Genomic DNA, 27,473 nt, shown 5'->3' with positions numbered 1-27,473 from the left:
GGCCTCTAGTATATATATAAAAGCCTAAGCGGCAGTTTGACTGGACAACCAGCCGGTAACTATGACATGCACTGACCACCAGGGGGCAGACGCTCAACGCAGGAGTTGCCCCCTGGTGGTCAGTGCTCTCCCACAGCCAACCTCCTATGGTTCCTCCTCCTCCTCCCCCCGGCTGGCCAGCCCCGATCACCGGCCAGGCCGAGACCCCACCCGTGTACAAATTCGTGCACTGGGCCTCTAGTTTTGGCATAAAGTAGAAATTTTAACCACTGTTTCTCCATCCCCATCTCTGGTGTGGTTAGTGGTTTTCTCAAGACTATTTATTGAATATCTTTCTGCATTTTACTTGAAATGCTATCTTTATCATACGTTATGTCTTTACACTATAAATCCCCCACTTATGTTTTAGAATTTAAAGTATCTGGCATTGGCACTTACCATCTCCTTGCTAGATAGGTGGGTCATAGTTGGCATGGACTGTGCGTTTGAGAACTCAGGTGGGTGTGGAAATTACATAGGAACTACAGCCATTTGAATTATTGGTACCAAGTACAGTTGAATTTTATTTGGGTTTGTAATTAACTTAAGTTATTCATAAAGAGTACACTAACATGCATCCTTAAAGAAAATATTGTGTATGTTTTGAATTGCTTGAGACCTGCCAGAACTGTAGATCTCTTAAAATTAGGTCACATACTTTTCAAAGCTCCAAGAGTGTAGTATGACCAGTTTATGCATGAAGAATTGTCACTCAGTAAGTACAAGCTCCAGTTGATGTTCAATAATCTGTTAAACAGATGTTCTGAGAGAAACAAGACTTTTTAAGAAAATATGTATTTATTGATTTCAGAGAGGGGAAGGGAGAGGGAGAGAAACATTAATGATGAGAGAGAATCATTCATCAGCTGCCTTCTGTACGTCCTACACTGGGGATCAAGCCTGCAACCTGGGCATGTGCCCTGACTGGGAATCGAACTGTGACCTCCTGGTTCATAGGTCGATGCTCAATCACTGAACACCAGCTGGGCAAGAAACAAGACTTTTAATGTACCTCCTTTCCCAAAAGCTATTATAAACATCATAATTAATGATAAAAACCAGTGAGTTGGGGCTCTATTAGTCACTCTAAAACCCTGAAGCTGTAAGTCTCCAAGTGAAATTTTTAAGATACTTTGCAAAATCTTTTAGTTGCTTTGCCTGATGTAGCAGACAGTCCAAAATACACAAAAACACTTTCTTTAAATGCTGCAGTACAGGTTTCTGTTATTAAAGACTTTCTTTCCCTCTGAAATCCATTAATGGCCTTTTGGACCATTGCTTCCTAAGAGGATATTGCTTTTGACCCTTTTACTGAGCTGCCCAGGGTTTCCTGTGGCGTGTGTCCTCCCTCACGGCAGTGAGCATTACACCGAGTTTGTTCCCAGTGGTCTCTGCATGGAGGATATTAACAGAACTGTGGCACTTTCTATATTAACTGGCAAAGTATTCTAGGTGAGACAGAAAAATAATTAAATTTCAGTTATTTTACTTACAAAAAGATTAAAGCAACCCAGACAATAAAAATAAATTTTAATGTTTTACTGATCATTTATTTACATGTATATACATATTATAATCACAATGAGGAAAGAAAATTCACTTTTGTTTGGTTTTTGTTTTAAGGGAGTAAATCTGTTTATGTTCCACTTTAATAATTTTATGAAATGAAAGTATGATTTGATGGTAAGGGAAAATAAGTATGCAACATCTATACACTAAACCAACCAAAGAAATGTTCGTGCTACCTCCAAAGTTAAAGACACATGGAAAATCTTAATTATACCGCGAAGTCTAGAGAGTTATGTAAAAAAGTAAAGGCATTTGGAGATTTCTCAAGTTCCAGATGACCAGGCAGAAAATGTAAGTCATCAGCTAAAGAATAATAATGAGAGCAAACGTTTTTATGAGCTAGGTACTTTAAACACTTTACATATATTAAGTCACAGTATCAAATTTCCTCTGCACTAATCAATAAATGAGCTTTATCTAGCCTATAAATCAGTGGACTATGACTGTTCTTATTTTACAGTGTCAGGTAAATAACTGGAACAAAAATGTGAGCTCCTGGACGCGGCAACTGCTAAAACCAGTTTTCAGGACTACACTAGATGCTAATGGTAGATCTACAGAGGCTCATTTTAAGCTCCATATTCGGAAACAATAAACCTTAAAGAAGCCTTAGCCTCTGAAATATCAGGTTAACAGTTTTACAACTTATAAACATTATAAATTAATGTGGAATAACTTAAAAACATTCTTCAAGAGGCATCCAGTCTCTTATAGGCTTCTTCGATGAAAGTTAGTATGTTCTTTGTCTGAGACGAATTATGGAGAACATCAAAGTCCTTCAGAAGAGCATTCTGGTTTGGAATTTGTGCCAAAATTTCTTCCTGTGGGTACAATGTGTAATTAGTGTAAAAATGTTTATTGAAATATAATTGACAAATAACATTATATTAGTTTTAGGCGTATAACATAATGTTTCAATATTTGTATATATTGTGCAATGAATTTAGTTAACATCCATCACCACACAGTTACAATTTTTTGTGTGATGAGAACTTCTAAGATTTACTCTTAGCAACTTTCAAAAACACAATACAGTATTATTGACTAATTACGGTACATTACATCCTCGTGACTTATTTATTTTACAACTGGAAGTTTGTACCTTTTGACCATCTTCACCCATATAATTGTTTTTTAATCTTATTATGAAAAATATAAATGTACATTATTTAGAAAATGGTATAATAAATCTCATGTTCCCATCACTCAACTTCAAAAACCATCAACTCATTCTGTTCTTCTCTTAAATCTATATTATTCTGTTTTTCCTCTGCCCATTTTGCTCCTTACACCTAAGTGAATTGTAAATAGGAAAAGTTCAAAATACTTTTTGAGAAAATATAAAGACTCTCTACCACTATAAACATTTACACTATAATATCTACTAGGGTCCTTTGAAGAAAGACAAGTTAGCAGTGTATAGCCTACTACACATAAGACATAATATGATTTATGAAGAGTTATAGGTCATTGTTAGAAGCATAAGCAAAAGCAATTTACTTCCCTAAATCTATTCTACAGTTATATGACCACACAGATGCGTAAAAATATATGTACAAGGGTATACTCAGCATTATCTGTAATGATAAATGCTGGAAGCTAATTCCAGGAGGTCATAAATGCAAAAAGTTCATCAAAAGATTGATGGAACTTGGGGCTTATTCAGCAGGGCTGAATATCTACATATTACCTGCTGCTGGAATAGTTAAAAGCATTTCCTCAAACCTGAAAAGTCTGCCTGCTGCCAGACAGCTGAGGCCATTTCCCCAAACCTGAAAATCTATATGTTATTGCCTGCTACTGGGACAGTCGAGGGCAGTTCCCCCCCAACCTGACAATGCCAACTGTATAACAAACCTTACCTTTTGATATGTATAGCTGTTTTGCTTTAGGGCAATTTGTGATAATAAAGAGCGAGGGGTCCAGAGATGCAGAGCTGGTTACTGAAGCTAGGTCTCCTCTGGCTTCCCAAAATGCCTTCCAAATTTATATTTCTAGTCTCTTTATTAATTTACACGCATCCCCTTCTCCAGATTCCTGAATGCTTCTAGATGCTGGATAATACCCTGGCAGATAAAGCTTACTTATTTTCATAAGTAACTCACAACTTATATTATGGTACATCCACACAATGGAATATTATACAGTTATTAAAAAGGACGAGAGACATCTACATAGACTGACAAAGAAAGATGTTCAAACTATAGTGTCAAATAAATAATTGTGTGTATATGTATACCATGAATTCCATTTGTTGTTGTTTTTTAAAGAAACAGGATATATAATGCTTTTAAATATTAAATTAATAACTGGTGATACAGTTAATATAGTAAATTGTTACCTGAAGTGTGGGTGCTTTGAGACTCTTCTGAGAAAGTTCTGGAAGGGAGAGTACATCACTGCTATCTATTTGAAACATCTAAAGTAGAAAAAGAAAGCTACAGGTTCTTTAAAAAGACTAATATCTCTGAACTTGTTACATAGAAAAGTTGTCTTGGTAAAATGTAAGCATTAAAAATTACACCAAGTCTAGCAATATATTATTAAACAATTACCTGTTTAAATTTCTCCTCTTCTTCTTCCACCTCACTTGTCAGAATTTGAATTTTGTTCTTTAGGCTCTGGATATCCCCAGTCACTGCCTCTGTGGTCTCTACTATTTTATCTATTTCTTCCTGAGTCAGAAAGAGAAAGTTAATGTTTCAAATTAAATATTTTATTAAATAACCCCCCAAAGATATATACATATCTTTTAAAAACCTTATATATTGCAACACTGCTAAAAGAAACTGGAAATATATTTATGTTTTTCTTTCAAAAACCAGGCTTGCTAGGAACTAATTGCCCACTGTAATACTGCATTATAAAGAAGTTAATTTCCTGAAACAAAAATATATACCTCACGTACAAGAGTATTTCCTCAAAAACTTACCGAAGCTGCTAGCATCGGATTCTGGAAGCCCTGTGTAAATCCAGCAGAGCCCAAGGGCTGATGGCCTGTTCATCTATACCCGCACCACACACCCTGGCAATCACTGACCCTTTTATTGTCCCCACAGTTTTGTCTTGTCCAGATGTCATATAGTTGCAATGATATAGTACACAGCCTTCTTAGATTGGCTTATTTCACTTAATAATATACATTTAAGTTTCCTCCTTCCCTTTTTGGGCTTGATAGCTTTCTTTTTAATGCTGATTTTAATATCCCATTGTCTACATGTGCTACCATTTATTTATCCATTCACCTACTGAAGGACATCTTGTTTTTTTTCCAAGTTTTGGGAACCATGAATGCCACTACAAAGATCCGTGGGCTGGCTCCCTCTGAAGGCTCTAGGGAAGATTCCTTTCTTGCCTCTTCCAGCTTCTGAGGCTGCCAGCATTCCTTGTAGCTGCATCACTCCAATTTCTGCATGTTTGTACAAGGCCCTTTCCTTTATGTCTATCCCTTATAAGGACATTTCCATCAGTTGAAGGATACTTGTCACTGGATCTAGGGCCCACCCAAGATAATCCAGGATGATTTCACCTTGAGATCCTAACTTAATCACACCTGGGAAGATTCGCTTTCTAAATAAGGTCATATTCCAGGAGTTAAGATTTAAACGTACTTTTCGGGGCCCACCATTCAACTCATATAGAAGGAAATGAATAACAGCACTGATGGAAGAGTTAATGACTAAATTTTTTCATTATAAATTTTTTAAAATTAATTTTGTTCCATTGCTTTGGTTATTTTCTTTGGGTATTCCTACCATACCCATTTTGCAGCTTTTGTATTTTCCATTTTTTTCCCCGATACCTTTAAAAAATAATTATTCTTTTTGATTCTTAACATTTTCTCCTTATTTCACCTTCTATGTATTGTAAGTATTATCAGTTGTATTTGTTTGCTTTAGTACTCTAACTTAGTCGGCAAATCCAAAAGGCTTTTTTCTTTTATTGTCAAAGTCTTTCCACAGCTAGGGTTCAGGAATCGTCAGTTGTATTTGTTTGCTTTAGTACTCTAACTTAGTCAGCAAATCCAAAAGGCTTTTTCTTTTATTGTTGCAGTCTTTCCACAGCTAGGGTTCAGGAATCTGGAGAAGGGCTGTGCATAAATGAATAGAGACTACACAAGAAATATAAATTTGGAAGGCATGGGGGAAAGCCAGGCGGAAATTTAGCTCTAGTGACTAAGCTCCCTGAATCTCCGGACCCACGGCTTTTTATTAATACATTTTGCCCTTTAGCAAAGCAGATATACATATCAAAGGTAAAGTTTGGTAAACAGTAAAGGATTATCAGGTTAGGGGAATTGCCCTCAGCTGTTTGGCAGCAGGCTCAGCCCTGCTGAAGATGTCCATCAGCCTTCTGACGAACTTCTCACATTTATTATGCTAACTACTGTTCTTAGTCTCCAGCATTTTATTTCTAATTCTTTCATGAATTCTGTAACTTCACTTTTTGGTATAGCAGTTCCTCTAATAACGTTGTTTTGTTCAACCTCATTTTGTTATAATGAGGGAGGAAAAAAAATTCCCTGCTAGGGCCACCACTGTGTGGAGACTGCACATCCTCCCCATGCTTATGTGGTTTTTTTTTTTTTTTAATATATTTTATTGATTTTTTACAGAGAGGAAGGGAGAGAGATAGAGAGTTAGAAACATTGATCAGCTGCCTCCTGCACATCTCCCACTGGGGATGTGCCCGCAACCCAGGCACATGCCCTCGACCGGAATCGAACCCGGGACCCCTCAGTCCACAGGCCGACGCTCTATCCACCGAGCCAAACCGGTTTCGGCTTATGTGGGTTTTTTTCCAGGTTTTGGAAAGTCACTACCAGCAGTAAGAAAGCTTTCTAAGTAATGCACAAGAGAAAATGAATGAATACAAATTCTACAAACTCCTAGTTCAAAGACTCTCTTATGCCAATGAAGAACTCTTATGCCCAAAATGTGAACAGTGACTTATCAAGTAACTGACTTATCAAGCAAACCACAGACTGCTGTGATACATGAAATATACATTTATTCAGTCTTCGTCCTCGGTTCCTGGCACAGAGTTTCTAAAACCTTTGTAACGCCTAAGTGATGGGGGGTGGGGAAGGATGGGATAAGAGCATAGTTATATTTGATTTTTGTCTTGGTTCCTGGCACAGCTACCAGAAACCTTTGTAATTTTCTGAGTGATTGGGGTGAGAGGAGTGTCTTTCGTTATTCTTAAGTCCTTTCAACCTTACCAGAGTTTATGATAATGCACACACAGAGGATGAAGGCTGGTTGCCAGAACAAGCAACCATGTGATCATGGTTGGAACTTCCAGTCCTACTCCCTAATCTGTGAATGGGAGCTGGGCTGGAGACTTAATTAACAATCAATATGCTTATGTGATGAAGCTTTTATAAAAACTCCCAACAATGGGGTTCAGAGAGCATCCAGGTGGGTTATCACATGAAGGAACTGGGAGGATGATGTGCCTGAAGAGGCATGGAAGCTCTGCATCCCTTCCCATATACTGTGCCCTTAGGCATCTCTTCCTTTTGGCTGTTCCTAAGTTGAGTCCTTTATAATAAACTAGTGGCCTGGTGCACGAATTCGTGATCATTGAAAGGAAATTAATTAGAATTTCTCTACAATAGAAGTGTTAACCAAATTCACAATCGATAATGACAGATGGAAACACATGTGTGCGATTGGTGCAAGAGCTTTGTATATATCGCGCATGCGCAAGTCAACTTAGCCTTTTATAGAATAAACTTGCTTAATTAGACCTGCTTTCTGATTTAGCTAAACTTTTTCCAGCCCAGTGAAGCACCCCAACTTCTCTTTCAGGTAACTGTCAGCAACACAGCAGTAAATATCAACACGAAACAGATTATTATTGTAGATCACACAGGGAGACCAAAGGATGAAATATTTAACTGCCAGAAAATGGAGATTTAGAAAGCTTAGAAACTTGACCTAACTGAAAAGAAGTAAGAAATGGGGGACCTTGAAAATGACTTCAGGTTTTCTCACTGCGCAGAATATAGTCAAACACTGCTGCCGGCTCCGATTGCCCTTGAGGGCTTCTCCACCTCCCCCTGCTCCTGAGGGGTGATCGGTGCAACAACTGCTGCTCGCATCTGCCGGCCCCAATCGCTCTGCGCCATCAGTGTGTGGGAGCGGCAGCGGTGGGAGTGGGGCTGCCAGGAGACAGGGGACCAGGGGCCACAGCAAGAGGGGCTGAGTGGGGGCGTGGAGGATGGGCCGAGACCCACCCTTGTGCCCACTGTAGCCTCACGGCTCACAGTTCCTTTTAAGGTGCACGAATTTGTGCACTGGGCCCGTAGTCCTATATAATAAAAGCGTAATATGCTAAGTGTCCGACTGTTTGGTCCGCTATATGGTTTGGTTTGACTATATTCTGCGCAGTGAGAAAACCTGAAGTCATTTTCAAGGTCCCCCATTTCTTACTTCTTTTCAGTTAGGTCAAGTTTCTAAGCTTTCTAAATCTCCATTTTCTGGCAGTGCACATCATAGCGACTGGTCGAGCAGCAGACCAAAATCTCCATTTTCTGGCAGATGCTCCGACGGGTAGGTTAGCTTGCTGCTGGGGTCCGGCCGGTCAGGACTGGGAGAGAGGGCTGGACATGCCCTGGAGCCCTTCCACAGTCCCTCCCCGGCTGGCCAGCCAACCTCCGCAGTCCTTCCCTCCCCACTGGTCAGCCCCCATCGCCCCGATCAGGACTGGGCGAGACGGCCCTGATCGGCCCCGATCCCTGACCAGGACGAGGGACCCCACCCATGTACTAATTCATGCACTGGGCCTCTAGTATTGTATAATTGAAATTTGCTAAAAGAGTAGAATTTAAATGATATTATCTACACCTCTCTCTAATGGATATATGTAAGAAATGGATGTGGTAATTAAGTAGATGGGAATCCTTTCACACACAGTGCATACCTATATAAAATCACCATAATGCACACTTTAAACCTTAGAATTTGTCAATTATATCTCAATGAATCTGAAAATAAAAAAAATAACCCATAATAATGTCATCCAACTGTTAGAACTAGTGCCAGTACTGAAAATAACCCTTGAAAAGTAGTAACATTGGGAGGAAATTAAACGTAATCTCACCCTATGAGAAAGCCAGGTAATCACTAAAAAATACTACCCTATTAATCTACAATATATGTAGATTTGTTGCTCAGAAACTAATCCTTCCAACATTATCTAAATTATATAAACTAGAATAAATTATTTGTGAATTTTGAAATATTAGAAATCCTTGGCATTCCTTACATAAACTACTACCACCTTGTACTTACTGAATTACTAACAAAGACCTAAGCACCACATTTACAAACAACACCAAAATGACTATGGGATATATGGTCCAATCTGCTTTACTTTTTAGAATTATCCAATAAGTCCCTTAAGGTTGCTTCTTTATCTATATCTATATCTATATCTATATCTATATCTATATCTGATTTGCCTGCACTCTAAAAACTTTTTAAATTAGAGTTGACATGCAATATTATTTATATTACTTTCATGTGTACAACATAGTGATTAAACAGTTATATAATTTATGAAGTGATCTCCCAATAAGGTGCTTTTCTTAATTGTTCAAGTATCCACTAAGTACAAGGCTGAAGTTAATGATAACAGCTAATGTTATTTCTCAGTAGCTTCTACAGCATAATGATTAAGAATCATGCTCTGACACTGGACTGGCTAGGTTTGCACTACAATTTTAAACAGTTTGTCTAAGGTTCATCCAGAAATGTCAGTATGTCTTTTTCACATTTGTAGCATGAGGATAATAGAGCATAGACCTCTCTAAGTCCTTGTGAGGACTAAGGGATATAACTGTAAGTGCTTAGAAAAGTGCCTAGAACAAAGAAAGCCCTCATTACATATTAGCTATAATAACAATGATGATGACTGTGTTCCTGACAATGAAGTACAGGATGGAAAAACTAATGTTTTCAAATTCTACAGCATTTAGTGATGAGTTCCTATAATTTGATAATAAAAAATACTAAAATAGCCTAGCCCAGCCGTGGGCAAACTACGGCCCGTTTGAAATGAATAAAACTAAAGCCCTCATTACATATTAGCTATAATAACAATGATGATGACTGTGTTCCTGACAATGAAGTACAGGATGGAAAAACTAATGTTTTCAAATTCTACAGCATTTAGTGATGAGTTCCTATAATTTGATAATAAAAAATACTAAAATAGCCTAGCCAGTGTGGCTTAGTGGTTGAGTGTCGATCTATGAACCAGGTCACAGTTCGATTCCCGGTCAGGGCACACACACGGGTTGTGGACTTGATCCCCAGTGAGGGTTGTGCAGGAGGCAGAGATCAATGATTCTCTCTCATCACTGATGTCTCTCTCTCCTTTCCTCTCTGAAATAAATAAAAATAGTTTTAAAAATCACTATGATAGTTCAGTTATAAAGTCTGGTAAAAAAACCAAAAAAAACCCAAGACAGTTACTTAATCATTAATATATTAAAAATACTTAAATTTAGAGGCCTCAAGTTTAGGTGAAGTTTTTGGTTAGAGTAAAAATAAAAAAAATTAAAAAAATTAATGAACAAACCTGGTCCAAGATCTAGTATTTATTGCCAGGAGAATATCATAATAATTTTAAAAACCTTTTGGTCTCTTCCCCGTCCCCCTAGGTATGGACTCCCTGTTCAATCCCATACCTGCAATGACGCCAGGCCTTCTTCATTGGCTCTGTGACGGGCCCTTTCCATTTTCAGTAGACTTGACATATTAGTTAAATCTTTCAGTTTTGGGGGAGGGACTTTTAGGGTTTCAAACATTTGTAGCAATCTTAGGGATAGAATAAAAACACAATTATTAGTTTATTTTTTGAGTACCATCAATATTACTTTTGTTTTTTTTGAAATACTGTTATTATCTTTTTTATTTGCCATCTTGCTCCCAAGGGCTTCATCTTTATTAAAAGTGACTCACCTTAGCAGTAAGTGTCCCCAAAAAAGCCCTGACAAATCATCATTTAACATTTTATTTTATTAAGATTTACTTCAAAGCATGGGGGGCACTTAAGCTTCTTCATAAAAGGGAAATTTTCTATTTTATACATTTAACAATTACTTATATGCTTTTTAAAATAAAAATTTCCTTGTGTTTTTTAAAATGTGTTTTCTAGACTATTCCAGCACATAAGTGTATTATTTATTGTGAATTATTGAGTAAGAGATGGAGCACTGCTCTATAAATCTTAACAATGAGCCTGGATTCGAAATCTCAGTTGTTTTAGAGAATGTGATTAATAAAATGACTTTAAAGAAAACTGAGTCCCATAGACTTTAAGACAAATAAAACACTGAGATTAAAATGCTTTGTTCTAAAGCACTATTAACATGAATAGTATTAAAGTTTAAAAAGTCCTCCTTGAAACTAGGTTGATTAGAGCACCAATAAAAACTGACATTACTACCCTGACTTCTAGCAGAGAGCAATACAGCTTTCCAATATTTGATTCTTGTTTCCATAGTAGGAAAATCTGAATTTGGTTGCTTTTACCTAATAGGAGCACTTAGGAGTGCTAAAAAGTTCTATTACTTAATCTGAACAACAGTGCAACCTAAGACTTATCTTCCTGGGGTCTTATTCAAAATATTAATTTTTGTAAAGAAAAAAATAGGCAGTAAAACCCTCACCAATCATAATTTTCATCAAACTTTTAGGATAAACTTTAGTTTTCCAGAAAACCATCATTAGGGCATCACGTTTAAGCATAAATCTTGTCTGTCTAATCTTCCCAAGAGGGTAAGGCTTTGACTTCTTAACTAAAATAAAGTTTCCGTTTATAATCAGTTTCTTCTAAAAGTTCATTAAGTCAATTCTGTGGAAGGGACATCCACTATTCCAATGTCCTAAATAGTGGTCAGATTTCCAGAATTCTTTTAAAACTAATTAAACTAAAAATATAACATGAATACATCCTACTTAACAATAATACTTACTCACTATTTACAACATTGTTTCCTTAGGACAACTTTCCCAAAGCATGTTCCTCTAGAAACTATAGGGTATAACCACTTTATCTGACTAGCAACCCTGTTTGTCTGATCATGTGGGTATGTGTATGATACAGTCTATATCAATCATAACACTCTTGCCACAAAATCAGTCCAAAGACAGGAGTATCACCGAAGCTGGGCCAATCACAGTCTATCTCCTAGAATTTTGTGACTGGAGCTAAGAGGATAAGTGTTTTCTTTCTCCTCTTTCTTCATAAGGCTGAAAAGATACATAGGGAAGCTGTCTATGTCTACAATTCTAACCTGGTAAGGATAATCTGTCCAAAAGAATACAGCCAAAATGCAGACAGAGCAGAGATGAGACTAATATATGAAATAAAGAGTCCCTGTGATAAATACTAATTTGAGAGATGCTAGGTTAAGCAAAATAAAATACATTTACTAACTGCAGGACTTTTAATATGCTAATGGACCAAAACATTATTCACGATATATCACTTTTATTCACAGAGTATCTTTAAGAATAAGTGTTGCAAATATACTTTGAGAAATGCTGCTGTAGGAAAATGTATTCAGAGATCCAATTAAAATAAATTTGCTAAGGCTGTAAACACTGCTAAATTAGTAAAAGGGAAAGTATCTTGAGTATTATTATTTTGGGGATTAAAGAAAGTGAGCTGCAAGAGCAAACACAAAAACAGGCAGTCTTTAAAATATACATCCCCATGGCTGCTACATGATGAAGATACAGCCTATATACTGAACAGTTTAATCTTTTCTGATTACCCAGTGTGACCACGGTGAAGAACAGCTATTATGTACTGTCATATTCTCATTTGTAAACTAACCATGGTTATTTGTCCCATATTAAAAAGACTATGAATAAGCTACTTCTTTATTATATATTATCTTATTGAGTAACTTTTTTAGGGCACTCCTTCAATATTAGGCTGTTACTTCTATAAGCCATTACAGGCTTGCTTATAGAAGTCTTTTTTTAATCCCTTCAACCTCTCTCCACCAACTCCACCCCCATCTACCCCATCCCAACCTTTCTATTCTGCTACTTTACACTTAAAGTAAGCAGAATTTGTGTTCAGTCTTCCGAAGAATAAAGTACTAGGTCACAAACATTTCTGGGTACACCAGTAACTAAGATGCAGAAAATTCTTCTATGAAAAGACAATGTTGTGCAAATACTAAAAAAAAAGTAATCACTCACAGTGGTGTGACTTTTTAAGAACACATAAAAAGAAACCTCCATTTGTGACTTGCCACAAGAGGAAGAGCAGTAATATTCTGGAAAATTACACGAAAACACAGTGATAGAATAAATAAGAGTGGTGAACTGTTAACTTCAAATTGTTCAAAATGCAGTTGAAGGGAGTTAAAGTTGACAAAATTCTCTTAAAGAATGCAGACTTGCATATAGCAGCAATTTAGGATGGAATGTATGTTCCCAAATTGTTCCTCTTTTTAAAACAACAACAAAAATCCCAAATGAAAAACTTTTCTATTCCACAAATGTCTGTTCTGCAACAAAGACAGATTAAACCTTTCCTAAATATGTTTTAATTGTTTCCAATTGCATAACTACTAGTATATTACCTTTTCTTCAGGCAGTTGAGATGATATTGAATTTGTTCATTTTCTCTACTTTTGTTACTCAAAATTGCTCTAGAAAAGAAAAAGAAAAAGGATTGAGTAAATATTAGTTTGCCTCTTTCCTAGCCAGGCAGAATCAATCACTTTTTCTTTTGTATACATTTTAAGTGGAGGGATAATCAAAGTTCTTTCTATCACATTACGGTGTTGTGTTTAATTTATATGCCTGACTCTTCTGATGGATTTCAGCTCCTTGAGAGCAGAACCCTTATTTTCTTTGTATTGCCTCCAGCGTGGTAACTTCCAGATAGTGTCAATTTGAACTCAACTTCTTCCTAAAATGTCCACATTGTACGGATCAGGCCACATAGACTTCATCTTTATTTCCCTGATGGAATTCTAAGTTTCTGAAAATAACCAAAACTTTCCTGCTTAGGCTAATGCTATTAAAAATATCTTCTGAAAGAGAAAAACATCCTATCACCATAAAATAGAAAATAACATTTAAAAGAATACTATCTATAGAAAACGTAAGTAGAAATAAAGTTAAGTGAAAAAATTTCATACTCACATGATGACTGTTTCCATCAGAGTTTGCAAATGCTTTCTGCTGCTCTCCGAAAGAGGTTGCCAGGTTTTCCTCCTGCTGGATGCTATCTTTACCTGTTTTAGACTAGTTTGCTCTGTGTGTCCTGGTGAAAGAAGAGACTGGTCAGTCTAGAAGTTTGTATGATTTTACTTAAAAAGTGGTTAAAGTATAAATTTATCTAAAATAGCTAATGGAATCAAGAGAACCAAATATTATAAAGCTGTATAAACTGTTCAATTTCCTCTTTATTGCACAGCCCTCACATGCCAGGTGTTAAATATGAACCTGCTACCTATTGTTATGTTAACTAAAATAATATTAGCCGACACTGCAGGTACAAAGCCAATTTTAAATGAATAACCAAGCTATAATTATTAGGATTCAACATAAAAGTATGGTTCTCAGAAATGATCTTAATTAAAGAGTTCGTTAAGACTTGGGCACTTTTTCTACTAAATGTTGGATGGCAACTGGAACAAAAGAGATTAACCAAACCTCAGACAGTGTTTAGTAGATTGTTAACTGTTCTACTGAGAAGGGATAAACAAAGGAGATATACTATTGGCTCACATGAAGATTTACTTTGGAGAAAAGAGAAATGAAATATTTATAAGAACGTCAAGCATTATAAAAGCACAAGTACTGTGCGCTCTGGAAGTATAAAAACAGACGACATAACTTGGTCTTGGGTGAGGAGAGGCAGGCAATTCTTCAAGGAAAAGGTGATATTTAATTAAACTAATTTACTCCAAATACAATCAGGTAGTGGTTCCAAACTAACCTGTGCAGTGGTGGCAGAACAGAAGCATATTTGTCTTGAGAAATCACTAAGTGCTTCTATGTATCACAGATGAGTAATAATTCAGACTGTGGGACACTTTTTCTCTAGTTCCTATCAATTTTATAACCCTACACAGTGTTTTGCTAGCGATGGTAAATAAAATTTCAGTTGACCAAAATAACTGACTAACCAGTGCTACCTATTCTTGCAAAAATGAGAATGCTGCAGTTTGTTATTATCCTTCGTTTTTGCAGAACTCATAAACAAGATACTGATAATTTTTTCATGAATAAACATAGCTTGAGAAAGGCCAGTTAGACAAGATATAGAAAGGAAATACCTTTAGAAGACAGATGCTTTGGATGATTTTTATTTTTTTTCACTGTGTTTTTAACCTAGAGGGGAAAACATGTGCACATACACAGAAAGAATTAAACATCAGATAAAAAATTTTTGCTTTGGCAATAGATTTGTCACTTATTTGGAAGAGTATTCATATAACTTTTGCCTAGGTAGAAAAAAGTATATTGCTACTTTTACAGAAAAAGGGCATGTACTTGTCTCAGGCAAAAAATACAACTAAAGCAACTCCTGGACAATGGTGATAATGTATAACAGAATGTCCTAGGATCTCAAACGATGTTTTAAAGAAATAATTTCTCACTTTGCCAGTGAAATAGTGTTACATACTTAATCTGCAAAACAAATAGTGGCACTGCCTAATACAGGGTAAAACCGAAGAAAAAATGTGATTATTTAGTCATGTAGTCTTTTAAAAGAGATGGTAAAGTCATGGTAGGAAAAAGCTAATTACCACCGAACTAATTTTTCTCTATCTTAATAAAAATCTCCTCCACCAACTGTCATACTCTCTTGTCTTTTAACATATGAATGCCATAGAATTTGTATCCTTTATTCTTAGTCTTCCCATTTAAATACTTTAGCAATGCCCTATGACCCACTCCTCCCCAAATAATTCTGATTAATATCTTCAGAATTGAAGTAAACAATTTCTGTCTGAGAACTTTTACAAATCATGCTGTAAAAGCTCCCACAAAATATGAATTACTATAATTTCAAGTAAAAGTAGCCTTTAGTTTTCATATACTCCTTTACAGAGAAAAGATGATATTTTTAATGAGTTCTGGATGATAAACTAGGTTATTTTCATTACCTCTTTCTCTGATAACTCCACTTCCTTATCATCAATTTTTCTTTTTGAATTTCTTTTTAACTGTTGAGACCTCTTCTTGGAAGCATTTGCTTTGCTAGACATCTTGATCTAAATAGAACAATTCTAACAGTGCTCCAAAAAATCTGTAAAAATGAAAAGGACAGAAAAATGCCTAAGACTTGCATAATATTTTGTTCAAAAGACTACCTGTCTCTATAAATATTCCCAATTGGCCTTTTAAATATTTTAAACATTTAAATAGATTTAAAAACAAATAACATTGGTTCTTATTAGAGTGAGAATAGCCAATTTAATTTCATTCTTAGAAATTTCTTCCATTTGCATGGCTTTAAAAAACCATTTTAAAATGTTTTTGAATCTATAACTTTATACCCCTCCATACAATAACATTATCTCCATATTTAAATCCAAGACTATGGGAATATAAACTGCTGAATTGTCTTATTCTGGCCACAAATAACTTTGATGTCTACTATCTCACAGGTATCACTCAGGTCTTCTTGTTTTAAACTTAATGGATTTATCATTCAACTTATGCCAAAAATGGAAGAAGGTAATTTTTAGAATTATACCATGAATCTAACTTGTGCAGATTAATGTGGTAAATTCACTCACAAGGATTTAAGCTATGTAACTGTCTGGGTTATGTGCATTTTAACAAGAGCACAGAAGTATACTGATTCCTCTGTCTCCCACAAATTAAAAAACAGGCACAGGAGTGGAGTGATAACATCAATGACAAAATTTAGAATAACCGTTACCCTTTCTCCATCTAATAATTTTTAATCACCAAACTCATTTCTGCTAAAAGGAACAGAGGAATAGGATATTTATTCTTGCATTAGGTTATAAGGAGTAGATAGCCAGAAATTAGGTACAATACACATGGAGATATGTAATACACATATACATCCATACATAAATTCCTATAGTGCTTCTAAGTATAGAAATTGAGAGTATTGATTTAGAAACTTTTATAACAATTTGACAATTTTGTCTATATTGAATCTGATCATAAAATAATTGGCTTTGCTTTTTTCTTTTTAGATTTCATTTTTCTAGTAATTTATTTTTTCCCTAAAATATAGACTGTTTTTGAGCATTTTTAGGTTTACAGCAAAATTGAGCAGAAAGTACAGAGTTCCAATATACCTGTATACATCCTCCCACCCCTATCCTTCCCCACCATCAACATCCCACACCAGAGAGGTACAATTGCTACAATTTATGGACCTACATTGATACATGACACCATGCAGAGTCGGTAGCAAGCATGTCAAACGTGCGGCCTGCGTGTGGCCCACAATAAATATTTTTTGCGGCCCAGCCAATAAAACGGTATGTAAGAAACATTTTAATAAACATTTTGTAACTTAATTTTTACAATATCCTGTTATACATAATTATTAATAACGAACTACAACATTCACTAATGACTGATTACGGTAATCATGTTGCATTCATTTCCCTTATGTGCCTTAAGTGCAGGCGCACCATTTCTCTCCACTAATACTAGCAGCGAATATTTTAGCAGCCGATGGCCACGTCATTAGTCTTGGACTGACTTGTTTGGTGTGCGCAACAGGAAATATTTCGCTTTCGGAGAACAAGAAAAATAGGTTTATTTGCATTATGCTTCTTAATTTGTGCAGTTATTCAGTGTCTGGTAAGTTAATGTTCAAGAAAAAATATTAATTTTTATTAAAATGTTTTTCTATTATTTTATGTTAACGATTACTCATTTATTTTAGCCCTTTGTATTCAGCATGTCTCTATCGAAAGAAACCTACATTTCTATAAAAATTGAAGCTTTTGTTTTTTGCGGCCCACATAAACTTAAACCTTGTTTATTTGGCCCGTGTTAGCCTTTGAGTTTGACTAGCAATTCATTTTTAATTGCATTTTACAAGTGTCAGATGTGACTGATTAAAAATTAAAAAACAAAAATTGGTCCTTTATCACAGTTTGCGAAACACCGTTTTCACCGAAACCTACTTGAAGCAATAAGCCACAATGCCAATGTATCAACCTTGGCACTACACTGTACTAACAGTGGGAATGGGCTAATTCTCTGTTGTGGGTGCGTCCTCTGCACCGTAGGATGTTTAGCAGCATTCCTGGTTTCCACCCACAAGAGTAAGTAGCACCTTCCCCAGTTGTGACAGCCGGAGTGATCTCCAGACTTTATCAACTGCCCCTGCAGTGAAATCGCCCCGGGCTGGGAACCACTGCAGGAGTGAGAACACATTGCCCAGGTTCCACATCCTGGCTCTGCCATTTAACTAGCTGCAGAGCCCTGGCCAAATAAACTTGCTCACGTCCCCCCTGGGTAAAATGGGTTAATAAAAGTACCGACACCAAAGGCTTGTGTAAAGCTAAAATTTTGTGCAGAAGACATCAACTGCCTGGAACAATATCTGGGATATAGCTCAAAAAAAAAAAAAAAGGGAATAGAAATTTTAGATCCACAGGAAACCACAGCTTAGTGGGTACAGACAGATACAAAAAAACCAACAACCCACAATTATTATTGACAGTTACATACAATGTGATAAATGTTATAAGACAAATGAGTGAATGACTACCTCAAGATGGTGTGTGAGAGAGAATATACAGTATTCAGATAAAAAACATTAATATTTGATTTAGATCCACAGGAAACCACAGCTTAGTGGGTACAGATACAAAAAAACCAACAACCACAATTATTATTGATAGTTATATACAATGTGACAAATGTTATAAGACAAATGAGTGGATGACTATCTCAAGATGGTGTGTGCGAGAGAATATGCAGTATTCAGATAAAAACAATTAATATTTGCGTTACATTTTGAAATACTGAGCCAGAAGGACAATGACGTCTTGGAGAGAAAGGAGCGAACACGGGATGGCAGGACAGCGTGAAGAGACGGGTGCGTTAGGCGATCCCTGACCGTGCACGGGAGGCCAGGACAGAAATAACGGGAACGGTGGCTGGGGGCCGACTTCATGGTGCGGGAAGAAGGCACGCTTTCCGGGGTGGGACACAGGGAGGACCGAGGCTGCCCTGTCCCTTACCAGCTTGCTGACACTCGCGGAAACCAAGGCTCTCAGTCTCGACCTCGGCGAGGGCAGAAGACGTGAGCACCGCGAGTGGCAAAACACAAGCCCAATGTTGACCTCTGGACAGTGACGCCGGCGGTCGCCGACCGCAGGAGCCTCAAGGCCTGACACTAAGCTCCGAGGCTGCGCCGGGTCCCGCGACGGGCTGCGGGGAGATGAAGGCAGAAGGACGAGGGAGAGGATGGTTCTCGGAAAGGAGGGGCGAACCAGCGTGGCTCCACTCCCTCCTCGCGAGTCAAATAATTCAACCCGTGGCCCGGCAGGGCAGACCGGCTCGCACTCCCCCCTTTGGAAAAGCCACCTCACGCTTCTCAAATGCAAACCGCGAAGTTTGCCACGAACGGGTGGGTCACAAAACTCCCTCTCGCATCGCACCCACGGGCCAGGCAAGGCTTTCACTACTCACCGACCGCTCCCCGCGAACCATTCAGCGAGCCGGGCTCGCCGAGATTCGCGCCCAAACCGTCAAACCGGGGAATCCCGGAAGTGGCCTGGTAGAGACCGGAAGCGCCGCTAGCGAGAAGTAGGCGGCTAGCCACGCCCTGACGTCATCCGAAGCGCGCCCCCAAGTGCGCGAGGTGATTGGCTGGAAGGAGGGCGTTGTCGACCTACGCCCCCCGACTGGCTCGCTTGCGGGGTCCCCGCTGCGTAGAACTCTGGCTGGTGGGGTCGGGGGCGCCCCGCTTCCGCCGCGCTCTAGCAGAGCCCAGGTCCGAGACCGACCGGCCAGTGAGTAGGACCGTGCACCTTGGGGCACGTCCGCCTTTACCGTCCCTCCGTTCTTCTGGCTCCTTCCCCCCCTCACTCCCCACTCCCGTCCTCTGAGCCTCTGACCTCTCCACCTCCAACTTCTTCCTGCACGTCCTGCTCGGACGGGATCGCGCTCTCCTCTACCGTATCCTGAGGCTTAGGTTCGCCACCGACCGCTCACTCTCAGGGAGGCCCTTGGGAGTTGAGAGGTACTGCGGGGCAGGTGTTTTTATCGGGTCGGGGCCGTGTCGCCATGTTCCCTGGCACCCAAGCACCCCGAGGCTCCTAGGCAGAGGTCACTTGTATGGTTGCAGAAGGGTGCGCTGGCGCCGCATGTTACTGTGAGTGAGAGTGAGTGTGTGTGTGTGTGTGTGTGTGTGTGTGTGTGTGTAAGAGGTGGCGGTACTCCAAGTGACTTTCGGTATGCAGGTAACGGAAAGTCAGATCTAAATTGACGTAAAATTGTAAACTACTAACTTGTTCTCCGTTCTATCTAGAAAGAGAGCATTATATCAGAAGGTCGAAAACGTGGATAGTGTATATGTGGTTTTAGATCACTTGATGATTCCCCCCCCCCCCGCATATGTTATGTTTAATGATTTATTTATGCTAATATTTAATATGCATGTTCTAGGTTGTCTTCTCCAATCCAAATTTGCTGAATACTGGAAGTTGGTTGGTTCTTTTTTTTTTTTTTAATATTTTTATTGATTTCAGAGAGGAAAGGAGGAGGAGGAGAGAGAAACATCGATGATGATAAACGTATCAGCTGCCTCCTGCATGCCTCCTACTGGGGATGGAGCCAGCAACCGTGACCCGCTGGTCCATAGGTCCACGCTCAACCACTGAGCCATGCTGGCAGGGCAGAGGTGACTAGTTATTGAAATATTAATGCGGAGCTACATGTAAACAGCCAAAACTTGAAGGTTATTTGCTTTGCAAGTTGCTTCTTTGAATGCTTGAAGCTTCTCCTTAAAAAATGTTTTTATTGATTTCAGAGAGGAAGGGAGTGGAGAGAGATAGAAACATCAATGTTGAAAGAGAATCATTTATCGGCTGCCTCCTGCACGCCCCCTATTGGAGATCCAGCCGGCAACTTGGCATGGGCCCTGACTGGGAATCCAACCGTGACCTGCTGGTTCATGGGTCCTCACTCAACCACTGAGCAACACGTGCTTGATTAGAAGCCTCTCTTGATGGGTCTGAGAACATTTAGAAGTCCTGTTGCCATCAGCAGTAGTTGTGTGCTTATCTAAAAACTAGAGGCCCGGTGCATGAAATTCGTGTATGGGGGTGGAGGGGTCTCTCAGCCTGGCCTGCACCCTCTCGCAATCCGGGACCCCTCTGGGGATGTCCGACTGCTGGTGTTTAGGCCTGATCCCACAGGGATCCCTGCGGGATCAGGCCTAAACTGGAAGTTGGACATCCCTCTCACAATCCGGGACCACTAGCTCCTAAGTGCTCACCTGCCTGCCTGCCTGATCACCCCTAACCACTCACCTGCCTGCCTGATACCCCTAACCACTCTGCCTGCCTGATTGCCCCTAACCACTCTGCCTGCCTGCCTGATCACCCTTAACTGCTTGCCTGCCTGCCTGATCGCCCCTAACCGCCTCTGCCTTGACCGCCGCCACTGCGGCTTCATCTGGAATGACGTCCGGAAGGTTGTTTGGCTGTCTGGTCTAATTAGCATATTATGATCTTATTATTATAGATGATGTTTATTTCCAGCCTGTACCAATTTGCCATGTGATTTTCAGGAAGTAAGTTTTGTAGGGTTTTTTCTAATCATTTGTTCAGGTTTAAGAAAGCTCATGATTATTTTGTGTGAAGTGTGATATTTCCTGTCTACAGTCTAGTCTCAAGACAGTTTTCAAATTACTTTTTATATCATTACTAGAGGCCCAGTGCACAGATTCATGCATTGGTGGGGTCCCTCAGCCTGGCCTGCAGGGATTGGGCTGAAACCGGCAGTCTGACATCCCCCATAGTAGTGCGCGAAGCAGCAGGTGGCCTGGGAGGAGCCCGAGCATGACCAGTGCCACTCCCACTCATTCTGGCCCCACTGCACCTGCCGCTGCTCAGTAGCGCTGCCATGGAGGTGGGAGAGGCTTGCACCACCGCAGCTGCTCTTGCCAGCCATGAGCTCGGCGTCTGGCACCCATGGGTCAGCTGAGCAGTGCTCCCACTGTGGGAGAGCACTGACCACCAGGGGGCAGCTCCTGTGTTGCGCATCTGCCCCCTGGTGGTCAGTGCATGTCATAGCTACTGGCTGGTCATCTGGTTGCTTAGGCTTTTATATATATAGAATATATATAGATTACACTAATGGTTCAGTTATAATTTAATTATTCTTCTCACCCACTTTTGAAGTTAATACATGTAGTGTGTGGCTTGTTAGATGGATGACAAAGATCCTGTGGATTTCATAAATTAAAAATCATAATAGCTTTTAAAATGGGTCTGGCAGGTGTGGCTCAGTGGTTGAATGTTGCATGGGAACCAGGAGGTCACGTTTTGGTTCCTGGTAGGGGCACATGTCGGGTTGGGCCTCCATCCCCAGTTAGGGGTGTGCACAAGGCAGCCAATCAATGATTATCTCTCAGCATTGATGTTTCTCTCTCTTCCTCTCCCTTCCTCTCTGAAATCAATAAAAATATATTTAAAAAATTTAAAAACTGGGAATTGTTTTTGTTGTATTTCCATTAGATTTTATGTATTTTTAGTTAGTTGAACATATTGTATTTACAATTTTTTATCCTGATTCTTTCACTTGATACTTTTTGAGCCTATCTCCTTTTTAAAGAGACTATGTATAACATATTTAAAATTTTGACCTATGTATAATATATTTACACTAGAGACCCAGTGCACAACATTCGTGCACTCAGTCTGGCTTGTGCCCTTTTGCAGTCCAGGAACCCTTGGGGGATGTCCTACTGATGGCTGTAGGGAGTGGACCTAAGCTTAAGTCGGACATCCTTAGCGCTGCCATGAGGCGAGCCACTGCGCTCACCAGCCATCAGCCCAGCTTCTGGCTGAGCGGCACTCCCCCTATGGGAGCGCAGTGACCACCAGGGGACAGCTCCTGCATTGAGCATCTGCCCCCTGGTGGTCAGTGTGCATCATAGTGACCGGTTGTTCCACTATTCAGTCAATTTGCATATTACCCTTTTATTATATAGGATGTAAGTGCACATGTAGTAATTGTACAGTTTGACAAATTTCCACAAACTGAATACATCTATATAATCAGCATTCAAGTCAAGACCACCTCAAAAACTCCTCTCTCGCTCTCTTTCTGTACCAGCCACCATGAATAACTATTCTCCTCCCTTCTAACATCAAAGATTAGTTTTGGCGATTTTTTAAATACATTTTAATGGCTACATAAAATTCTATCATTTTTATTTTGCTATAATTATTCATTCCTATGTTGTCGATTATCTTTCTAAATCTTTATTACAAGTAAAGCTAGAGGGAACACGTATTTTATGTAGTAACTTTCCTAGAAGTGATGTTCCTCAGTGGAATGGCAATATCATTTCTGAAACTTCTTGTACATATTTCCAGTTTGTTTTCTGAAGTGGTTAAAGCAACTAATACTCCCATAAGTGGTTTATGTGTTTTGTTTCACAACCCTCTAATAAAAGTTGGGTATTTTTATTTTCTTTTAAGCTTTACTATAGTAAGAAATGATATGGAAACTAGAATTTTAAGCTCACATTACTTCTTTTAAAAAAATATATATTTTATTGATTTTTTACAGAGAGGAAGGGAGAGAGATAGAGAGTTAGAAACATCGATGAGAGAGAAACATCGATCAGCTGCCTCCTGCCCACCCCCCACTGGGGATATGTCCGCAACCAAGGTACATGCCCTTGCCTAGAATCGAACCTGGGACCCTTCGGTCCACAGGCCGATGCTCTATCCACTGAGCCAAACCGGTCAGGGCTCGCATTACTTCTTGACTTACCTATTATAAAACAATATGGCATGATGGATATATTATAAAATTTGCATATCAGAATATTTTAAAATACTAGGTTCTAACAAGTAGCAATTCAGATAAACAGTTTACTGCTTTGTGGAATTTTGATCAAGCTATTTTATTTCTTTACTAGGGGCCCGATGCACAAAGATTCATGCACTGGGGAGAGGTGGTGGTGGAGGGGGGGTCCCTCAGCCCAACCTGCACCCTCTCCAATCTGGGAGCCCTCAGGGGAGCCCTCTCCAATCCGGGAGTTTCTGTCTGTCTTAACTGACGATTTTAGTATTAAATGTTCTTTACCATCCAGGCTAACCGAATTAGAAAACTCATGTCTGTCCTTTCTTACAAAAGAAACAGGTCCTTCAATCAGCACTTTACATGACTTACTTAACTTCTTCCTTAAACAGATACCATCAGATAGGAACTGTTATCCCGCTTACAAATGAGCAAGCTGAGGCTTAGAGAAATTCAGTAACTTGCACAAGGTCAAACACAGGTAGCAGAGTTAGAATTCCAAAATACTGAATAAATGCTCAGTGAAATTAATGGCTAAACAAAAATGTTGGGTCATGCTTATCCTATACTACATCCAAATGTAGGACAAAAGTTTATGTTATGCAATGGTATAATATGTAACCCTAAGACCTTCATTCAGTGTAAGAAAATGCAAACTAAGAGACGAGAGACAAAGGCCAGGGGTCCTCAAACTTTTTAAACAGGGGGCCAGTTCACTGTCCCTCAGACCGTTGGAGGGCCGGACTATAGTTTAAAAAAAAAACTATGAACAAATTCCTATGCACACTGCACATATCTTATTTTGAAGTAAAAAAACAAAATGGGAACAAATACAATATTTGTATTTGTATGTGGTCCGCGGGCCGTAGTTTGAGGACCCCTGGTCTAGGAGATCCGTCTGCCACCAGAACTGCGATTCCCAGCATTCCTGGTGCTCCCTGTACTCTGGGCTTCCGCATCTGGTCCTGGGGCTGCCATCAGAAATATGGTTCCCAGCATTCCTGGTGCTCCCCACGCTCTGGGTTTTCCCCAACCGAGGGAGCCACGTCCCCCCAAGCCTTGGCTCTCCTGCTCTGCTCTTCGTCTGGTGACCGAGGGAGCCATGTCCCCCCAAGGGAGCGACCGATGGAGCCACGTCCCCCCAAGCTGCCAGCTCTCCCACTCTGCTCTGTGTATGCAAATTACCCGCCATCTTTGTTGGGTTAATTTGCATACTCACTCATTGGCTTGTGGGCGTGGCTTGTGGGAGTGGCTTGAGCATAGCGGAGGGATGGTTAATTTGCATGTCTTTTATTATATAGGATTTCTGTGGACCTAAATTTCTACATAGTAAAATGATGAAATTGAACTTAATGGGAATTAGATACCTAGTGTAAGACTCTGTGCTAGTTATAAGGAATATGTAGCTCTAATGTCAGACCAGTGTATAGTATAGACCAGCAGAGAAGAAATATGTATGTGTGTGTGTGTGTGTGTGTGTGTGTGTGTGTCATTTATTAAGTGATCTAAAACAATTCATTTAAACCAAAGTAGTGTTCAGCCCTAATATACCCAGGAGTCTCATGAACAGCTATATAGACTTAGGAAGCTAGATGGCAGAGTGATCACACAGTTAAAAGGCTTTATTTTATATGGCGTTGTAGAGAGAAGCTAAGCCCGGTTTTCAGTTTTAAAAATGAAATTGCTTCTTAGCTATCTGAATGGTAGAAAAGAGATAATTTAATGTGATGATTTAAGAGGAACAAATTTTTCCATTTAATTTGATATATAATTGACGTGTAACATTGTGTATGTTTGAGGTTTGAAATGTGTTGATTTTATATATTTACATATTGCAAAAGAATAACCACTGTTTGGTCGTCCCTCACTAACCCCCCTGCCAGCCTGGTCGCCCTATGCAGCCTGCTTGTTCAGTCGTTTGGACGTCCCTCACTAACCCCCCTGCCAGCCTGGTCGCCCCACACAGCCTGCTTGTTCAGTCGTTTGGTCGTCCCTCACTAACCCCCCTGCTGGGCTGGTCGGAGGCAGCCATCTTGTGAGGGTGTGAGGGTCAATTTGCATATCACCTCTTTATTATATAGGATATTCATACAACTATAAACCTTCTTTTGCCAACCCCTATATATAGAGAGATGTATATATGATTTTATAGACATGTATTTTATGTAGATAACAAATGTATCTTACATAAATAAATGCATTTTATAGAAGCATAAAAGATAGTATTCTAATATGTTGTCACATGGGAGATGGTCTGTCTATATAAAAGGCTAATATGCTAAGTGTCCTTCCCTCCATCTGGGTAATGACATCAAGTAGCAACACCCGGCTTCCTCTCCCTAGCCTCCTTGCAGTTTCTTCAGCCCAGGAAGACTTTAGCCAGGTGGAAACACTTTACACTGTAACCAAATATCTGTGAAGCGTTTTCCTGTGTCTCATCTCATTTGATCCTCACAGAAGTCCTGGAGTAGGTAGGAGACTCAGTGGAATCCTATTTTCTTTTCATTAGCCAGAAAACGGAGATTTAGAAAGCTTAGAACCTTGACCCGACTGAAAAGAAGTAAGAAATGGTGAACCTTGAAAATGACTTCAGGTTTTCTCATTGCGCAGAATATAGTCAAACACTACTGCAGTTAAATATTTTACCCTTTGTTCTCCTTTCGTGATCTATAATAATAATCTACTTCATGTTGATATTTACTGATGTGTTGCTGACAATTACCTGAAAGAGAAGTTGGGGTACTTCACTGGGCTGGAAAAAGTCTAGCTAAATCAGAAAGCAGGTCTAATTAAGCAAGTTTGTTCTATATCTATAAAAGGCTAAGTTGACTTGTGCATGTGCGATACATACTAGTAAAAAGCTCTCGCTGGCGCCAATTGCACGCATGTGTTTTGATCTGTCATTGTCAATTGTGAATTTGGTTGACATTTCTATTATAGAGAAAGGGTGAATAGCGACATCAATATATTTCTTCTAATTAATTTCCTTTCAATGTGCACAAATTTGTGCACTGAGCCACTAATAGATGTATAAATAGGGAAACGGAGTTCTATAGATTACTGAAGAGGCCATTTAGCCCAGCTTGTGGATTCAAAGAGAGGCTGTGAGTATATTAGTTCAATTCAAGGCCTTTGAAATGGGACTGCCTAGATTCAAATGCTGGCTCTTTTGTGCCTCAGTTTCCTTGTCTGTAATAATATTAGTACCTATTTCTTAGTGTTGTGAAAATTAAAATTGGTACTTTATGTATAAAGTTCTTAAAGCAGTGCTGGGCCCATAGAAAGCCCTGTATATTAGAGATGATATCTTAGCTGAATTAGCCAAATAAGAACATTCCAGGCAGGTGGGAGAGCAAGAACAAATCAAAGAACTTTGACATATGCAGGGAACTGTGGGTAATCCAGTATCTATAGAATACAGATTGAGGAAAAAGGCAGAGATGAGTCTGAGAGGCAAGCAGGTCATGAAGGCCTTAAATGCCTGTTTGTCTTCCTTACCACTTTTTATCCAGCAGCCAACACAATGCCTGTCATTAAATAAGTGTTAAATGAAAAACTTTTGAATGAAAAGAATCAATTAAGATGCTATATACTATATCCTCTCTACAATGCAGAGCCTTTGAAAAATCTTTAAGAGCAGTGTGACATCAGATTTGCTCTGCTGTCAGTGTGTAGAATAAATTAGAGGGGCCAAGACTGGTTAGTAAAATCAGCTACGAGGCTATTGAGGAAGACGACTAGAACAATAATAGTAGTTGTGAGAAGACGGGCCATTTATAAACGATCAGATACAGGAAACAGAAAAGAAGAAGAGATAAAATCACACTA

At 39.1% G+C, this 27,473-nt stretch overlaps 2 protein-coding genes across 8 annotated transcripts in view; one reads left to right on the top strand and one right to left on the bottom strand.

The window, feature by feature from the left end:
- The window catches only part of CENPQ (centromere protein Q), a 22,030-nt gene extending 2,655 nt beyond the window's left edge, over nt 1-19,375 (bottom strand). The window contains exons 1-10 of one of the 5 annotated variants that reach the window (XM_005860913.2): nt 19,296-19,375; nt 18,845-19,034; nt 15,764-15,906; nt 14,930-14,984; nt 13,791-13,911; nt 13,223-13,291; nt 10,307-10,436; nt 4,164-4,283; nt 3,950-4,027; nt 1,615-2,429 (exon numbers count right to left, since the gene is read on the bottom strand). In XM_005860913.2, the coding sequence (XP_005860975.1) occupies nt 2,298-2,429; nt 3,950-4,027; nt 4,164-4,283; nt 10,307-10,436; nt 13,223-13,291; nt 13,791-13,911; nt 14,930-14,984; nt 15,764-15,865 (807 nt within the window). In that variant the 5' untranslated portion in view covers nt 15,866-15,906; nt 18,845-19,034; nt 19,296-19,375 and the 3' untranslated portion in view covers nt 1,615-2,297. Of the gene's footprint in view, nt 1-1,614; nt 2,430-3,477; nt 3,675-3,948; nt 4,028-4,163; nt 4,284-10,306; nt 10,437-13,222; nt 13,292-13,790; nt 13,912-14,929; nt 14,985-15,763; nt 15,907-17,021; nt 17,045-18,844; nt 19,035-19,295 lie in introns of those variants that run through there. The other 4 variants (XM_005860915.2, XM_014535345.1, XM_014535347.1 and 1 more) reach the window with 4 other exon arrangements.
- A 94-nt stretch (nt 19,376-19,469) lies between these two features.
- Nucleotides 19,470-27,473, top strand: part of MUT (methylmalonyl CoA mutase) — a 60,149-nt gene continuing 52,145 nt past the window's right edge. Inside the window, exon 1 of one of the 3 annotated variants that reach the window (XM_005860918.2) lies at nt 19,470-19,599. The gene's annotated coding sequence lies outside the window, so the exon portion shown is untranslated. Of the gene's footprint in view, nt 19,849-27,473 lie in introns of all 3 variants that reach the window. The other 2 variants (XM_005860917.2, XM_005860919.2) reach the window with 2 other exon arrangements.

The sequence above is a fragment of the Myotis brandtii genome, unplaced genomic scaffold (assembly GCF_000412655.1).
Source record: "Myotis brandtii unplaced genomic scaffold, ASM41265v1 scaffold143, whole genome shotgun sequence".
NCBI lineage: Eukaryota > Metazoa > Chordata > Mammalia > Chiroptera > Vespertilionidae > Myotis > Myotis brandtii.
The sequence above is the reverse complement of the archived record's forward strand: the minus strand, read 5'-3'. Positions and strand labels throughout refer to the sequence as shown.